Source organism: Chamaea fasciata, unplaced genomic scaffold (assembly GCF_029207755.1).
Source record: "Chamaea fasciata isolate MVZ Bird 193981 ecotype frontalis unplaced genomic scaffold, bChaFas1.0.hap1 SCAF_1, whole genome shotgun sequence".
Taxonomy (NCBI): Eukaryota; Metazoa; Chordata; class Aves; order Passeriformes; family Sylviidae; genus Chamaea; species Chamaea fasciata.
In genome coordinates this window covers 147,326,394-147,344,545 of record NW_027094086.1, presented here as the reverse complement: position 1 = coordinate 147,344,545, position 18,152 = coordinate 147,326,394, and the positions used below count along the sequence as shown (strand labels likewise).

Here is an 18,152-nt window from a genome sequence, read left to right as displayed (position 1 = left end):
TGAAACAGGGATTATTCAAATACTCTGTTTGCTCCCCTACCACGTAGGTGAAGTTTGGATGACAGGAGGTAAGAAGCAGTATTGTAGAATATCAAGTCAAAAACTTCACAAAAAAAAAAAAAATCTACTGCATTTGACATTCAGTACTTTTGAGAACAAACTATAAACAGGGTTGAAGAGCAGATGTTGCACTCCTCTGGTTACACTATGGAAAAAATGTTGGTACATGAAGTGCATAACTTAAGAGAGGCATAGGCTCAGGGATGAGACACGCAACTAGACAACAGAAAAGGGACCAAGCTTTTCCAGTTTCCAAGGTTGTTAGCTACAGGCAGTGGCTTGACTTGCACTGCATTTTAATTAGAATTGAAACTCTTAAAAATAGAGCAGCACTCAAACACACTTCCAGCTCAGAGCAAAGACCTGATGCCTAAAAACACCATTTAAAGCAGTAAAGCCTTTCACTCCTAGAACAATAAACTCTACCATATTTAAGATGGATTTTCTGTCAAGTAGGTCTATTTGTTTCACTGCAGCAATAATATTTGAGACTGTGTGGAACACAATGCTTCTCTCCATGCTCAGCTCGTAGTTTCAGTGTATCCTATCAAGAAAATGAGTTCTTTGTAAACAGAAGCATGACTTAGTCTGGCACAAATTGCTACTGGTAACTCAAGTGGGATACTACAGATTACACTGTGGAAAACGTGGAATCAGTGAAAAATGTGGAATCAATGAAAGGACTTTAAGGGAAACAAGGAGCTTATGCTGAAAGAGTATTAGTGAAATTTTAGTCTTGAGAACTCATCTTGGATGCTCATAATTATTAAGAAAATAAGAGCTGAATGGAGCTTGGCTGTGACAGAGTCAAGAGGCATCACTACACACAGAACTGCATGACCCTGCAAACTGAGAGAATAAAAATGCTACCAAAAAACCCCATCTGCTAGAGACCACAAAACTCTTTCTCAGTCTGAAGCAAGGAGAAAGATCCTAGCACCCGATCCACAGGCTAACTGAAACCCCAGGACAGTACAATCACTGTTTCCTCTGTTTGGTGTGCTGTTTCCAGCTAAGCCAGAAAAATGCCACACCGCAGCACAGCACCCTGGCAAGTCCTTGCCTGAGGCTCCCGTGTACAATGCTGTCAGGTGCTCCTGAACCTGGGCTCTCCATTGCCCCACTTTGGGTACCTATCTGCTTGGCTAAGACTGTTCACAAGCTTCCTTTAATAGTGAAAATACTACAAATAACAAGCTGATCCTTGTTAACAGACCAAGGTGAAAACCACAGGAGAAGTGCTATTTAAACTCCAACACAATTCTGACACAGAAACAAGTTGCTAAGAACTGCCAAGAATGAAACTGGCTTGACCAATTAATGTTCTAGAAAGCTTTCCAAATTAATAATGTTGAAAGGAGCGAGGACAAAAAGGAGCAAGGACTGACCAATCCAAAAATAGCACCATCACATCAAGTTGTGAAACTCTGAGATTTGGAGACTGTAAGAGGTCCCTTCCAGTTCTGTCAAGCAAATGGGTTACAGCAAACAGCTCAATGTGTGAAATACAAAAAAAACCCACCATTACTAGCTGTCAGATAAATGTGTTACACAAAATCATGGAACCTAGCAAGATACAAAATTGGAATTTAATTAAGCTGAACTAGAGCAAAAGCCTTCCCGTGACCTTGCTGCTGAGAGCCTGGGAATATGAAAAATGTGGGGCATTAGCTTTCATTCAAGTCCTATTTAAACTTCCCACTGGAGGTTAGCTGGGAAGCTGATAACTTTAAAAAGAGCATTTCTATTAAGTCTGCTGTCAAAGCCCTTACCCAGCTGGATCAATATTTGGATCAATATAGACACTTTGACAGAAGTCAGGACAGATGATGACTGTGATCTCATTGTCTGGGGAAGTCTTCGAAGCTACCAGAGTACTGTGGAAGATCTTTCCTATCACCTAAACACTGTCTTGATACAGAACATAAGGAATTGAACACGACAGGATCATGGACACTTTGAAATTTTAAGGAAGAAACAACAACAATAAAAACATGGAATAAACTGATGAAGATTAAATACTGATGAAAAGATTTTTGACCTACAGCCTTAACCCAGTCTGTCCTGTTTGTATTTTTACCATAAATTGGTTTAACTGACTGAATGCTACCACAGAAAACATGTTCATTTCTTCACTTGGTGAGCTCAAGACATCATGAGGCATCATGGAGTGGCTGTGAAAGAACATGTCCTTTAGGTGCCTAACAGGGAACAGCACAGGTTGCAGAATCCTCTGAGTGATGTACATTGCTTTCAGTCAAAGGCATTTCTGTCCTCACAGCATCCATTTATCAGTGAACTTCTTTGTATTTGCTTTAGGAGTGGAGCATTGCCTACCTAAGGCAGAGAATACTGACTCCTATTTCATACAAGTTACTCAGCACCAACACTGAACTTCTAACTAAAAAACCCAGACCCAATAGACTTTGGTAGTTCAGTATCTCTAGATACACATAAAAGCCCAACACGTGCTGGCCCTTCTCTACTTCAGAACTTAAGATAAAAACCAAGAATGAAGAACTGTGAAATCTGTTCAGCATTTAAGACCTTGTAAGCAGCAGAAGTTTATAACCAGACTGTATCCTTCCTTTGAGAAGGAAAATGAGCCAACAGGCAAGTTGCTTTACCTGTATTTTATGACAGTCTATCAAAGAGCTTGAAATGACCAGTTTTGTTTGAATCAGAGGAAAATATATGAAACACTTCAGCACGTGTAAAAAGCTCATCAGCTACCTTGAAAATAGAAGGAGAGCATCAACTTCTCTTGTACTTGATGAGACTGAAAGGTCTAAGGTCTTAATCGCTTTTCTTCAAACAAAAATTTCGGAAAATATTCAGCTGACCTAATAAAGATGCTGTACAATATTAGGAAATCAACATCTATTCAAGGATAAGCAGTATTTAAACAAAGCAAGATGACCAGAGGAAGGGAGGAAATAACAGAAGATGAAAAAGCCACATAAAGGCTGATGGATCTCGCATGATTCCAAGTACGATGGACTCTGGGAGAGGGAACAGCCAGGACAAGAGGGATCCTCTGGGACAACCTTCAGGGAGGATTATGTGCTGCAGAATGCCAAGAGAGGGTCTACAGTCCAAAAGTCATCTTTTGCTGTTTATGTGAGTATTTCTATGATCAATCAGGACAATTCAATACAAGAAGTCAAAGGAATCTCAGTACTGTAAAAAGCCACAAGGCTGAAGGAATGATCTAGCAACTAATTGGGTCCTTCACATAAACGTACAGCGCCCTTTAGCTTTGTATTTATGTCTGTCCTTGTATCTGATGCAAGAGCAAGGAACTCTAGTTATTTCTGAAATGATCCTTAGTACTTTTACTCACACCTCAAAACAATGTAGTTTAACACTGTCTCATTTCTTACATGGTACCTTGTACATTAGTCTGCAAAGTGTCTGTGACATTTGGGTCTGAGGGGACTTTTCTGAAAAAGCATTATTATTCACTCCTATTGTACTTCTAAGGGAGAGAGATTAATTGAAATAATCACACATAAAATATAGCAGAGGCAGGAGCTAAACCCAGAAAATTTTTAAGGAGAAGAACACAAACAGATTTTATTACCTTTTTATTGATGTGACTGAATAAACAAGAATGTAGCCATTGATGTCTATGGAGTACGTCTGAGGAAATATGGAGTATTCATCCTGTGGAAGGAATATTGCATTTAAAATTAAGGGTTCCACACTTCAGACCTTGATGCCATCAGATCACCATCAGGTAAGTTGGTCACATCTCTAAGACATTTTGTATAGGCAATACTTTCACAATCTTTTCATCATAATGTCACGAGGCATCTTTACCAAACCAAGAGACAGCTGAAAGTCCGTCTGTATACTCTACAATTTAATCTACAGCTTTTATGGTTTATTCCCTCTAAGACTATGGATGAGCTGAAGCTCTTCCCAATCCTCTTACCCTGCTTAATTATCTGTTTGTATTAGTACAAAACATCCACTCTGTCCCACCACTAATTAGCAATTATGCCTCTTATCTTGCTGGTGATACATTTCAAAATCTTAATTTCAACAGCTGACGACAGGATCTAGCAGTTTGCAATTTCAAATGACACTGATCACATCTAAATTACCTAAGGAATCTGGTAGGAAGTGAATAATTGTGGCTTACTAACTAATGCTTATCAAATGAAAAAAATACAGTTATTAGTTGCTTTATGACAACTGTAAGTTTATATTATAGGATAAGTGTTCACATAAATAAAAAACCAAACAAAACCACCAGAAACTTACTCAGTGAATTTATTACCCCTCTAGAAAAGGGACTGACCAAATAGGCAAACAAACCAGACTGACACACTGCAGGTAATGCAACACAAACACTATGAATCCAATGTAAAAAAGCTGTTTCAACAGATATTCCCAGGAAACGTTTCCATTTTCACAAGAGCCAAACTTCCTAATGTATGAGTTCTCAAATTGTTAAACCTATGCCTTTGAAGATGTTAATTTTAGCTGAAGATCAAATAACCTCTCTGTTATTGTCATGGCTGAACAGATGGAGCAGTGCAATCACACAGCTTAAATCTAGACAGCCAAAACGAATCCAACTTCCCTCACTGGCAGAAGAGGAAAAACTCTTTATAAATCAACTTCACAGATCCAACCAAAAAAAGTTTGAAAGAATAACACTTGGCAAAAGCTGCCCTCACTTGCCTTTATTGCTACACATTGAGGGCAGCCCTCCCCCATCTTCTCTGAAATGCCAAAGTGGCACTCCAGTTGGATGTGAAATCCCAAAGTCAATACAGAAGGGATCTGAGCTAACTCTGTGTAAAAAAGGTGAAAGTGCAACTCCATAGAGGCTTGACTTTACCCGGAATTTCCCAGGACTGCCCCAGCTGGAACTTGGTATTAGGTAAGATTTCCTTTAACATCCCTCTTCTGTGAACCCTGCATCAACATCCCTGTTGAACTGAACTGCACAAACCTCAGTAAATAACCAGGAAAGTAAACAGGCACGGGACAGAGGAGGAATACCAAGAAGAGTAAGTGTCATAATCTCAACTGTTCTTAATTCACGACTTTAATTTTAGCTTGTTAGGAGATGGAAGGAAAGCTGCTATGCTCACTGCAACTTACGGGTCAAATTAAGAAATTTGTCAAGTGATTAAACAATGTTACTACAACCTTCCAAGCCATAGCCATGTTTTCAAAAGAATGTGACATGTTTGCAATACAATTCTTGCTGTGCTGTATACAGATGAGAACTCCCTATGGGCCGTTAAGCAAGACAGACTTGAGAAGAAATCTGTCCAAGCCACACCTTCCACAGCCCAACATCATCTCTCCCCTCTAACCCTGTGCGCCAGAAATCAAAGTTCAAATTGTTCCATGAAAAATTAAATCTGAAAATAACCACAGGCTGGGAAAGAAGCTATTTAGGTTCCACAATACTGTATAACATTAAATAATCCTCAGCAATAGAGGTATGTTAGTGGTGAGTCACACTGCCTTCCCAGAAGGCAATTTCCTCCTCAAAGAGGAATTTTTCTTTTATCACTACGCTACACAATTGGAGCTGTAACGCAAGCGCAGTTACAATGGCACTGAGCGACACCAATGGAGCTCGTTCTGCTCTCACACTCCTCAGCCTGCCCCTCTCTCACCCTCTCCTCTGCAGCGCACTCCCCATCCAGCAATTCTGCCCCGGGACGTGTGGCTGGTGTTGTGCTCAGACACCTCTGAGTGATTACACATGCTGCTGCTGATGAACACCAAGGGCTGACACCGTATAAATACAGCATGGCTATTCCCCAGTCACACAGCTCTCTTCCAAGAAAGCAATCAAACATACCTAGAAAGTTACAGCCCCTCTGAACAGTCTCCCAGCTATGAGCAGTCGTCCTGCAGCTTTAAAGCCTTAAGTACTGGCAGCATATTTTACAACACTAACATTGTTTAACACTACTCATAGTTTGGAAAAACCCAACGGCATAGTATGAGATCACGGAAGGCAAGAGCATGCAAGCAAAAAAAAAAAAAAAGAAAAAGAAAAAAAAAAAGAAAAAAAAAAGAAAAAAAAAGTTGAGGATAAAAATATAGGAGTTTAGTGGTCCCTGATGAGGTTTTTTTTTTTTCTAATATAGTCTCTCAAAAGACACAGCACTCTCACGCATGGGTTCAGCCAAGCAGCACCATGTAATGAACACCTGTACCTGTAAATAATGAACACCTGCACCTCCCAAAGGTCCCCAGCACGCTGCAGGACACGTGCTCCCCGTCTCCTCACTCCCTGTCATTACGTGGAGCTCGGACGCACACGTGAACCATCACGTTAAAATGCAGACAAACTGCACCAGTTTATTGGTAACTCAGTAAGTACCACCTACATGAATCTGTCTGCTCCCCATGACTGCTCCATGGATACAAGTCATGGTGGTGCAGAGAAATACGAAAAAGCCATGAAAAAATGGTTTGCTGAAGTGCCATTCTTCATCTAAAGCAAGACTGCTCATTTACTCTGTAAGTATCACAAGCTATTGATGAACTTTTGGGAGTTAAGGCAGTTTCCTCTTCTCTTTCTTAGGCACTCATTCAATAGATAGGAAAAAAAAAACCAACCCAGTAACAAAACGCAAACCAAAACCTTTAAAGAAAAAGTTCTTTAGTGACTAAACAACAAGTCAGGATCATTTTTAACTTTCACCTCTGAACGCACAGTCACTACCAACTTGGCTCAGCAGGAGTATGAATACCTGTTGCTGTAACTTGGAAGCAAGATTCAAAGAAAGATAACTTACCTGGCCAGCAGTGTCAACCAGCTGAAGATGATATTCTTGGCCATTTACTGTGATCAGTTTTGTAAAAGCTAGAACAAGCAAGAAATACATAAATAGGTCAGAATTACATAAGGAAGAGATCAGAAGTCACTCATCTGTGCTATTATCAGCAAGGCATGAAGAAAAAGAACTCAAGTTACAGGTTTTTAAGTAGCAATAAAAGGCTGATCAGCTATTGCACTTTTAACTAGTCTGTTGCAGATAGCAAAACTCAGAAATTTAAGATTTCAAATTTCAGATGATTCTCACGCTGGATGCAGCAGCTTCTTCTTTGCTCTCTTAAAAGGAAAGAGGGAATAAGAGGAACAGAAAGGGGCATTTCTACAAGATCCAGACAACCATAATTTGGGGTAACACAAGACACATTCAATTGGCATCAAAGCTAAGTTTGAACTTATTATAGGATCTTTTCTTTGCTTTTCAAGCAATTTCCTTATGTAAATACCATGAAGTAAGTCATCTGGATTGAAAAAAAAAAAAAAAAAAAAAAGGAAAAATCTTAGGGGGCTAAAACACACAGAATTTAGGATTATATTAAACCTAGATCATGACAAGTAGCTAAGTCCACCATGTTACTTTCACATTTGCTGTAGCTACCAGCCTATGCAGTCCCCAGTCACAAAGTACATTCAGTCCCTAAAAGTGCTGAGAATTGCTGCTCTTCCTTGGATTCATGAAATGCCAATGCGCTGTGAGCCCAGGAATCTTACTCAGTGTTTGTGTTATGCAACTGCAGAAGCAAACAGTGTCACAGCTCCTGCAGGAACAATGTCCCAACCAGAGCATACAAACCTGGCTCTGGAGGTCTCATGTGGCCTTTGAGACACACTCCAAAGACCAGTGCTGGACAGTACTGATACACTGAGTAAAGTCTGTGTTATCCTCTAGTTGGGGTGCTTTTCTCAACTAGTAACAGTCCTCAGAAACCTCATCTGTCACTGCAGTGATGAGCAGGGAAACAGAGTCAGATGAACAGGTCACTCAGGTGAGCTGAGTCGGCCAACAGTGTCCCAAAGCTGCACAGCTGAACATTCCTGACCCTACTGTGCAGCCTCTGCCCACGCCTGAAGTAGATGGAATTGGCCAACTTTCCTCCTCTCGGCCAAAGACCGTCCCTCTGTCAAGTCCCTACAATGTCAGCATTATCTTGAATAAGTGGGCTGAAATAGCTGAAACTGGAGGTTTCAACCCACCTCATAAATCCAATCCTCAAAAAAAAGGAGCAATTCAAACAGCAAAGCCAAGCTAACAGTATCTAAATCATCAGTGTAAAGTGTACCTATAGTTTCCATTACAAAATCAGCAAATGGCATTTGAAATGGAGCCTCAAAGACAGCTCCTGCCTTACTTTGGTTATCCCCTAAGAAAGCTGCTTTAGCACATGTGCTGCCCTCAAATCAGTCTGGATGCTGTTGTTACTGCTGCAGAAAAGTTTTAGGTTATAAAACACGGATCCACAACAGCTCGTTGCCTTGGATGAATGCTGTGATGGGGACAAACTGTTTGAACAGATGTTAGCAGGCAGCGTTGATATATAACAGTATCACTGCTTGGAGTCAGAGGGAAAACAGACTCCTCTGGAAACACACTGCATTTACAGGTGTGTGCAAGTAACAGCCTCTCCAGTCTCTTGACAATTCGCATACACATCAAAGCACTCTGCAGTCAAAGTAGCTTCAAGGGCATCACGAAGTTAATATTTAAAAAGGGACAGATGGCAGTTTTTTCAGACTATTCTAGAAGCCTGGAAGAGACACAGCAACGATGTCATCATCATCATTACTGAAAGCAGAGTGTGACAGAGACGGGAGAAGGGAAACAGTAAAGGAGTCACCACAGACTGGTGAGGAGAGCTGTTAGTGCAGTGCAGGGCCTTGCAGCACTAAGCACAGCCCGTTGTGTGAAGACAAATCTGCTTCGACGATGAAGTCACAACTAATGACTTCCATTTCTTTGCCTAAGCTTTTTAAAAACATTCCTAGTTAAGAATTTAATTTTGTGAAAAACCTGGTCCCCTTGACCCAGCCAAAGTGCTCCCTTCCAATTCCCTCACCTTTCATCCTGGGACTTCTGCTGTGTTTGTGCACAAGACAAACAACACTAGGATCCCTGCACAATTTGGCTCTTCCTGGTAGGCCAAGCACACTTTTCAGCAGACCTGACCTGACATTAAATCATAATGTGAGCATCTCCAAACACTGCTTATCAACTGGAGCACAGATTTTGCAACAGGACATTCTTACACTTTGCAACATGTAACTCCAGTGATCACTGCTACCTGAAGATCAAGTACACTGCAATTAGACCAGCATGAATGAAATGATCTGCATGTGCAACTCTGTGGAAGTGACAGCTGCTGTGGAAACAAGCCATTAGGATAAAAAAATCCCCCAAACAGTAATAGGCAAAGAAATTCAGGCCTTTGAATCAACAGTGATACTGAGGAAAGGTACAAGAGTGCTGTAACATCATTGCCACAATATGGCTGGTAGCTAAATACAACCACCTTGCAAGGATTCCTTGGTTAGGAAGGAACCTACATCCCTTTCTACTCGCCTGCATACCAAAGTCAATGCCTGCCACTAATCTAGCAGGACATCTTTCACAACATTGAGATGGGTGATGCAACAGAGCTATTTTTAGTTTTCCTCAGAAGCCTCACTTGCACCCCTTAGAAGGCTGCTCACCAGCAGCTCCTGAGGAGAGGCATAGTTCAGCCTTGCAGGGCAGTTGCCAAGGCATGTGTAAAAGTTTAGCCTTGAAGATTCTCTGTCAGACTCTAAACCTACAGGTGCCCCCTCCACAGCTACTAGGGGTCCTCCAGCCCCCTGCCCCTTTCTAATATGCTTCTACTCACATTTGTATTTAAAAAACATGGGATGGAGGTAGGAAGCATGGGGGAAGATGTTCCTGTCCTTAGGGAGCTAGTGAGGCCATTTAGGGGAGAAAGGCAGACCACAGAGCTGTGAAACACTGCTAGAAGGCCCTCTAAAACTGCAACAAAAATCAAAAAGCAGCCAGGCAGGCTTTGGAGGATGCACTCGAGACCTGGGCAATCAAGTCATCTTCCAACACAAGACATCCCTGCCAAGATGATGTGAGTGGAGTTAAGTGCACATCTTCATTACCTGTTCCTTCTGACCTATCTGAGTTTCAAATTCAGGTTCTAGTTTTCATTCCTGTAAAATTGTTGCATTTTAATGTGCACTGATCTCAGTTCATGTGAGCTGATCTGCCTGCAGAGCCCCATCCAGCCCAGTGTCCACACAGACTCCCTGCGCACACTCCTGTTCGCCAAGGATCTTTCTTCTCTTTCCAACATTCCTGCAAGTAGTAGTTCCACTCGTCTCTCAACCTGGCTGCCTCAAGAATAGCCACCCATTGAGATGTCACTCCTGTTGGGACATTCAGACAGGGAAAGTGTCTTTCCCAAAGCAATTATCTCTCACCTCCACTGCTGCCATAAAAGGATACAAGTTACTCTTCCTGACACACAAGTTTAAAAGAAGCAACTGAATTCAACATGCTCCTTGCTAATGTAATATAAGCAAAGGAAAATGTAGCAGTGAAGCTGTCCTAAACTTCACAAACACTAAGCAAAATCTAATGCACTCTATTTTCCTTTTATCACTTCCAAAGGCAGATTTCCACACTTAAAACCTGAAGTTTCTAAAATATTAGGTATTATTCCTACCGCTCAAGGCTTATAAACTACACAGCTTGTTCCTGTAAGAGCTTGACCACAGCTTGCCTTACATACAATTTAGCTTTGCAGTCAACATTTTGTGCAAGTTTTATTATTTGAAGACAAAAATTACAAAGATTATAAAGACTGCATTACCAGCAGTACTGCAGCTTTCTAGCCTTTCTTCACTGCTGGTAGAATACTGTTACAAATTATGAACAACAATTTTCTGGCGACAAAACAGAAATCACATAGGCCAGACTATCCTTTCCCATGTATTCTTTTCATTTCCAAGTTTTGTTACATGTGTAGACCCGACCACCAGAGGAAACTGAAAAGGTTTTAAAACTTACTATAACGCCCTGGAAAAATGCAACATCCTCCAACACTATCCCTAGTGTAAGAAGCTGGACTTCTCAACCCTTTTTGCCAACATTGTCCAGCAAATGTGAAATCACGAGCTAGGTAAAGTCTAAGAGCTGATCATGTACTTTGCATCTTATGACCCTACACAGAATCAGAAACACAGCTGGGAGTGTCCAAAGACTTCACTGAAAAAAGATTTGTATTAAGAAAAAAAAATTAATGCGTTAGATTTTTAAGTCAAAAGAATTATTTTATACTTAACCCATCAAAACTAGTTTCACATCTGTCTTAAAAAAATTTCAATAAGTTTTAAATTTTACTGTTAAATTAGAATATATTCTCTTGTCTGTTCTTCACAGCACCATTTTAAAAACATTATTTGTATCAGGCCTTCTGGGGCTTAAAGATAGGACAGACTTCCCACTGTTTTGAGCCTCAGGGCATATCTTTTATCTTTTCAACCTTTACTTGCCAGCAACACTTTCTGATGTCAGAAGGACCCGTCAATTCTCTACCTTTCAGAAAGCAAATTGCTCCAGCCATACCACAGATCACAAGACTTACACCAGATGAATAATGTTGTTTGTTTTCCAAACAAGAAAGAAATCAAGTGGAAGTTTTCAAGATGCCCCCTCCCAACAAGTCTTCATGGCCAGGACATGCTCAATGCTTAGAAACTCAGATCAAGCAAACAGGAGAGTCAAATAACAGCAAAATTCATCTACAGAGTATTTTTTATAGTTCAGAAATCCTAAAGTTGTGAGACAGACAACTACAGAGTTACAAACAGCAGCTACAGACAACAGGTAAAGGATGAAACCTGACAAATCCTGTACCAACATGTCAAAATCCTACAAGACACAGACTCAAGTACTTTGTAGAGACTTCGATGCCGTGTCTCTCTGTCTTTATTCATTCACATGTAGCTGCATAAAACTAAAAGATTACTTTAAATAATTTGCATTTATATGGCACAGACAGAGAAAAATAACCGGCCCCAAGTGACGTTAAGATTTAAAACACAGAAACTTAAACCCCAGTATTTTGCTAGTAGCTTTAATTCAAGATATACCTGACTTATAATTCAAAGTAAGAAAGGATGATGCAGAGTGTTAGTACTAATGACATCTGTATAACAGCTAACATTCAGACCAAGGGCCAAATTATCCACTCTGACTCGCTAAAGCAAATTTAGAGTTTCTCAAAAAGTAGCACTTGAATTTCAGTTCTAAGCAATAAAATAATCCCAAGTAAAATATCCCGATACCTACTGATTTGTAGTTATATACCACATACATATATTCAAAAAACCTTGCTCTGCTGATTGCTTCATTCAAACTTCCAGAGTATCACATAGGCTTAACATCCTACTGCAGAAGTTCAAAACACTGAGTGCTACAGCACTGCATTTCAGAAGTCATTAAAATACAAGAACCCCAGGGCTATGATCATGAAACCACTTTTATTTGCCATATGACTAAAGTAAGGCAACATGATCAAGTTACTCAGCCCAGCACTGCAGTTGTTCAAATACTTTATGGCCACTGCTGGCTCAGAAAGAGGTGACTGGATTGTAGTGAATGCCAGGTACCCTCTGAAATGACTTTTTGCTCTTGGGTGCACTTTTAGTACTAGTGTCTTTACTCAGCTGCTATGCCAGCTACTCATAAAGGTATGAAAATTATTTTTAAAAAAACTGCTAAGAGGGAAAAAAAACAAAAACAACCCACTTGAGAAGTCAAATACCCAGTATTTGCAGCAAGCTGATTGTGTACCAGCCTTGTTGTCCAGGTGCTGGAAAGGAGTAATTAAAAGATTATCAAATTATCATAGCCACATAGTCTCCCTTCTAAGGTAGTGGTCTAATCCTGATGGGTATTGCTGGCTCTCTGTTCATCTGGATATACTGATCCTATGTGAGACTCTGGGATACTTGTATTTGGGGGCACATTTTCATATAGTGTGACGTAAGGAATTTAAAGTGGCCCAAGTACATTAGGGGAAGCAGATGCTCCATAACACACATAAAATACAAGGAGGTGCATTTGAGCCAGATTCATTAGGTGTCCCTTCATTAAGTGTTAAAAGTTCAGCTGTTTGGAGAAACATGCACAGGGCGATTCCCATGCTGCAACAACGTAGCATTGGCTTAAAGAATAATAAAACTTCTGTGGTAATTGATGGACTTTAATGTTAATATGTAAATACCCACATAAGTTTTATGAATAGCCCCAATGGCTTCTGATACGAGTTAGTTTGGTACAGAAGAGGAGCTTGGCAGTTATTTACTTACTGTTCTCTATGGTTGGATCATATGAATCAACAAACTGTCCTTCCACAAACTGGATCGTCAGTGAAGATTTTCCTGTAAAGCAAAGGAAAGAAAAATCTGGAATGAAACGAAGTGTTCAGGTTGTTATCAATTCATTGCTTACTATCAGATACACCAATTTTCTATCTATCCAATATGAGCTCTGTGGGGTTCATTTAAACTATCTATACACGACAACTGACCTATTTTTTATTTGAGTGCCTATTTCTAGTAACTGGGTCTCCTGAACATATAAAAAGCAGTGCAAAAGCTACTTGGCATGTGTTCTGCTTTTGTCTTAACAGGGCATAATTTAAATGACTCCTCCAGTTTAAAACAAATCTAAAAGCAGCAGTGCACAATCCTCATAGAACTAAATTTAACAAACTGATAAACTTGGAACGTTTTTCCGTCAAGAAGCAAGTAAAATCCAAAATAATTTTCAGTAACCACAGAGAAAACTTGGACAGAATTGGCCAAATTTGGTTTTACTAGGAGACTGGACAGATTTCCCATGACAAAAAGGATGATCTCAAAATCCTTGAGACCAATACACTCTCCTATTAATCCTCCTACTGCCACATCACAACAGGCCAGTGGATGCTGTATTTTAAGCAGTGACTGAGGTGGTATAATTGGATTTTTCTTTAAAGCAATTTAACTGCTACTTTAGAAGACAACATTCCCCATTTCACTTAAAGAGTAATGCAAAGCAATGAACTTAGTAGCAGACTGAAAAAATGAGAACTCCTTTAGTCTTGAAAGATTTCACAAGATGATGAATCACATACATTGACCATAAAAAGCACCCTTAAAGCTCTGCAACTGAAGACTTCTCAAAACATTACTGAAGCCTTAACACAATTTCCATTACAGCACATCATCTACATTTGGGAATCTCCTAGATCCTCTTACAATATGTTTACTGGACAAATACCCTCTTACAAAGATTGCCAAGTGCATTAGCTGCTTTTGGACACGAGCACATTCTTCATGCTCCTTTATACTCTCTTCATCGTCAAGAAGCACAAACAAAGTACAACCTCAAGTTAAAATTTTGACTCAAAACCACCTGACTCAGTAGAAACCTATTGACGACCTCTTAAATATCCAACATTGTGGTGGAAATACACAGTATCATTGTTTTCAAGAATAAATTGCTTTGGGCAAAAACTGCCCTCTTCCAGTACTCAGAAAATGTTCTTTCTTAAGCAATCCTTCAGGAGATATTAAAAAAACAGTCATCCATTTCATTCGCTGCCATGCTTACCCCTTTTCTGTCTCCTATCAGTCATGACAGTTTATTCAAGGAATAATGCTAAAAAAAATTCCAAACCCCACAAAGACCAACCATCAGCAAGATTTTATCAAGTTGCTTTTTCTAAAATCAAGTTGTTAAGGTACCATTTTCTGGTCTTATCTAACACCACAACTGAAGGTGTCACGCTCACAGTGCGTGAGTTGACAGAGGACATTTCATTTTAAAGTGTTGCTCCAGCAAGGAACACACACCGCACCCCCAGATCATCCTAATAAAGTCAGATTAAGGATTGAAACTGTGCCTCCCAGGAACTTCCTGAAACTGTGTATTTTGGACACCACTTAGAAAGTGAGCAAACTTTCAAGCTATTTCTCCTTTAGCTATGAAGTTATGAAGTTGCTACGCAGAGTTTATGCTCCCAGATTCTTTGCCCATACCAGCACATTAAGCACTCCATTAAAAAAAAAAAAAAAAGGTTAACTACCCCTATATTAGGCTGTTAGATCTTCAAGATAAGAGAGTTAAGTTCAGTAAAGATCATCACTGAACTTTTTTTCCTCCTAAGTAGGATTCTGAACTAACTGAAAGACTTGACTGCTGCCGTCTGTCTGTGCTAAGCCTGGACACTGAATACCAGAAACAAGTCGGAGCCAACAGAAAATGCTGCATTTCACACCCAGCTGTATTAATTACTGCTTTCCTCCTAACAGTGAAAGAGGAGGAAACAGACAAAACCAGCGTTCCAACACTCTCCTCCTAAATTCCTCCAAGCTTTATAACAAGCCTTCCAGTAATGATTGTGTTCGTGACCACGACAAGAAGCCTGCCTTCTTCCATAAGGCACAGGGAAACTCTCCAGTCTGGGATTCAGCACCCACCCCCCTCGGGGTAAGTGCAGGCAACTGCATCCCACTAAACCAAGGCTTCCATGGATATGAGAAATCCAAGCCCTGAGTCATTAACACCCTGCCGCCCATGTGTCCCAACCCATGAGCAAGCAGCAGGCAGAACCCTGTGACCAACAGCTTGGCTTGAACTTTGTCCCACAGGGTTCTATTCCAGGTCTTTGACCTATGCTCGTGGACAGAGCGGAAAATCAGCTTGACAATTTAGCTCCTATCTGCTCTTGTCCCAGAAATATCAGGCAAGGCTTTCAGCAAGGATTGCAACACAAACACAACATCCGTGAGGCCAAGGAACCACGCGCAACCGCACCTGCCCATGTGCCAACTCCATCTCGGAGTGGAGCACGGCAGGGAAGACACGGCTGTCTGGATGTGCAGGCACCACAGGCACATTTCAAACCCAACAGCACTAGAGTCTGACACCAGCAGCAAAGGCTTGATTAGCTGATTACTCAAGGGTGCACACCTCAAAGAGACTCAGCTCTAATGTGCACTCCGTTGGAAAGCAGCCACACATTTTTGCAGTTTGCTAAGCTTCTCCTTGTAGCATCCTCCACGCTGGTAAATTCAACATATCCACTGTATTCCAGTTTTAGGAAAATAAACATGCACTGAGACCAAAAAGAGAAGTGATACAAGCTAAAGCAAGGCAGGAAGCTGGGTGCAGAGCTTTGCTACAGTGACTCAAAGCACCAGATACTCCATGGCAGAGTTGTAAGCAAGATCCTCCAAGTTTACTGACTCCCCCCCTCCCTGAAGGAATGAGGCAGAAGGGAAGAGCTGCAAGAAATGAGTTTCATGAGTGTTTAGAATACAAGTCCCAGGTGGCTGAAAACTCAGCTCAAGTTGTCCAGAAGTACCCAAAGTGTATTTGCATACACAATTCATTATTTATGGTATTATGTGAGAGTGGTAAAGAAGAGTTTTCCACTGTCAAAACAGAAAAGGAGCAGATTTTCAGACAGAAAGCCAGTTCAAAAACTAAAGCTGTTGTGTTTCTGTTCATCCACTAGACCACTTCCACCACAAAGCAGAACATCCCATAAACACTCTGACTAGTGCAATCATAGCACATCAGTTCCAAATGCCATTGCAATCATCAAGGCAAAACAATTGCCAAATTGTGTTTTACTCATCTTTTTACTACTTGGACAAGAGCTGCAGTATTTATAATCTAGCCTTAAATTTCAAGCTTTACAGCATTAGGCAGTTTACCAAGCAGATGAGTAACAGAGCCTGGGTGGGCTTGGGGACAGCTGGCCTCCCCAAAGAGGTCATGGCCCTCTTCTGTGCACCACCACCTGCCTGCTGTCCCCATCTCACACCCTGCTCTCCTTGCAACAGGCAGGGGGAAAGCCCAGATTAAACTCATCGGCAGCCAACTTCTCCCCAAACCCAGGAGACAAAAATGATGCAACCAGGCAGCGAGCAAGTCAAACAACAGCTCCACAAGCAGGGCATTGTGCAAGCGGGGCTGCACAGCTGCCCTCGGACGTGGCACGGCCACGGGCAGCACAGTGCAGCTTATCTCAACAGGAAGGGTTTCTCAATCCTTGAAACTGCCCACACAAGCCATCAGTAAACAGTTTGTCCTGCTCAAGAACAACAACTACTGAAGAGCTGCAGCTCTGTTGGCACTGTAGATGCAGAGTTTCTTTAACCCATCTTTTGCTATTAAAATGCACGATTATGTAGTTTGCATAATCATTAAACATTTAACAGCTGGCAGCATCTAACCCACAAGCCTTAAGCACCGTACCTAAGCTAGACTCTAGACTAACTTACTAACTAGACTTACCTAGTTAGTCTCTTTAGACTCTCCTTAGGGTACCCAGTCTTGCCTACAGAACAAACTACTTCAGGCTTTGTCACAAAAACCACTCAACAAATTTCATAATGAAATGTTGTCAGTCACGTCAAATTAGGTAAATCTGGCTGCACACTCAACTTACTACACTGCACAGAGATGAAGTTTTCAAACCAAAAGATACACTTGATTTAACTTGAATGTTGGGATCTTTATCTTCTTAATTCCCAATACCAAGATGCACAAAATGGAGACACTAGCGTTACCATAGTGCAGATTATCTATTCATCCTCAGAGCGGGACCGAACGACTTCCTGGAGCCGATGGAGGTTGACTGGGTAGCAAAGAGGATTACAGCATCCCTCTTCGACAAAGATCTTCTCACAAGATCACAGAGTATCTCAGAACCCATCACTAGCTCATCATTCATCTCAGGCCACATCGACAGCAACTTTCTATGGTTAATTAAGATACCCCCCCAGGTACTAATTATGCCTGTGTAGTTGCTGTTTTGCTGATCACTGCTTTGTATTTGGTGAATTAGTCTAACGACTATAAAAATGATACATCTGGGTCAATAAAGAATACTGTTTCTAAATCTCTGGAGACAACAATACAATGAGCAGTTTGTGTTTTACTCAGATGCAAGTTAATTCTACTATTAGACTTTTAATCACGAGGAATTCTATAAACAACTACGTTGAGCTGTAGGTTTTCACATTTTTGTAGTTATTTCCTCGTGATGTCAGCATTATGGCAACAGGATTAAAAAATTATTTTCTGACGCTCAGAGACAAAACTCTTCTTCATTTCCTGCAAAGAGCTCAATTCCTGCACTTGGTCATGATATTCGTGCTTGATTTGCAACACAGTGGTGGCACTCCTCTCTCAACATGTTCTCTGAGCTTTCTGGAGGACTAAAGGTTGTAATTCTGTAAA

General features: G+C 40.8%; 1 protein-coding gene across 1 annotated transcript in view; it reads right to left on the bottom strand.

The window, feature by feature from the left end:
- Window positions 1–18,152, bottom strand: part of RHEB (Ras homolog, mTORC1 binding) — a 39,047-nt gene that overhangs the window by 7,495 nt on the left and 13,400 nt on the right. The window contains exons 2-4 of the mRNA XM_066201209.1: window positions 13,223–13,294; window positions 6,840–6,907; window positions 3,644–3,726 (exon numbers count right to left, since the gene is read on the bottom strand). Coding sequence (XP_066057306.1) covers window positions 3,644–3,726; window positions 6,840–6,907; window positions 13,223–13,294 — 223 coding nt within the window. The remainder of the gene's footprint in view (window positions 1–3,643; window positions 3,727–6,839; window positions 6,908–13,222; window positions 13,295–18,152) is intronic.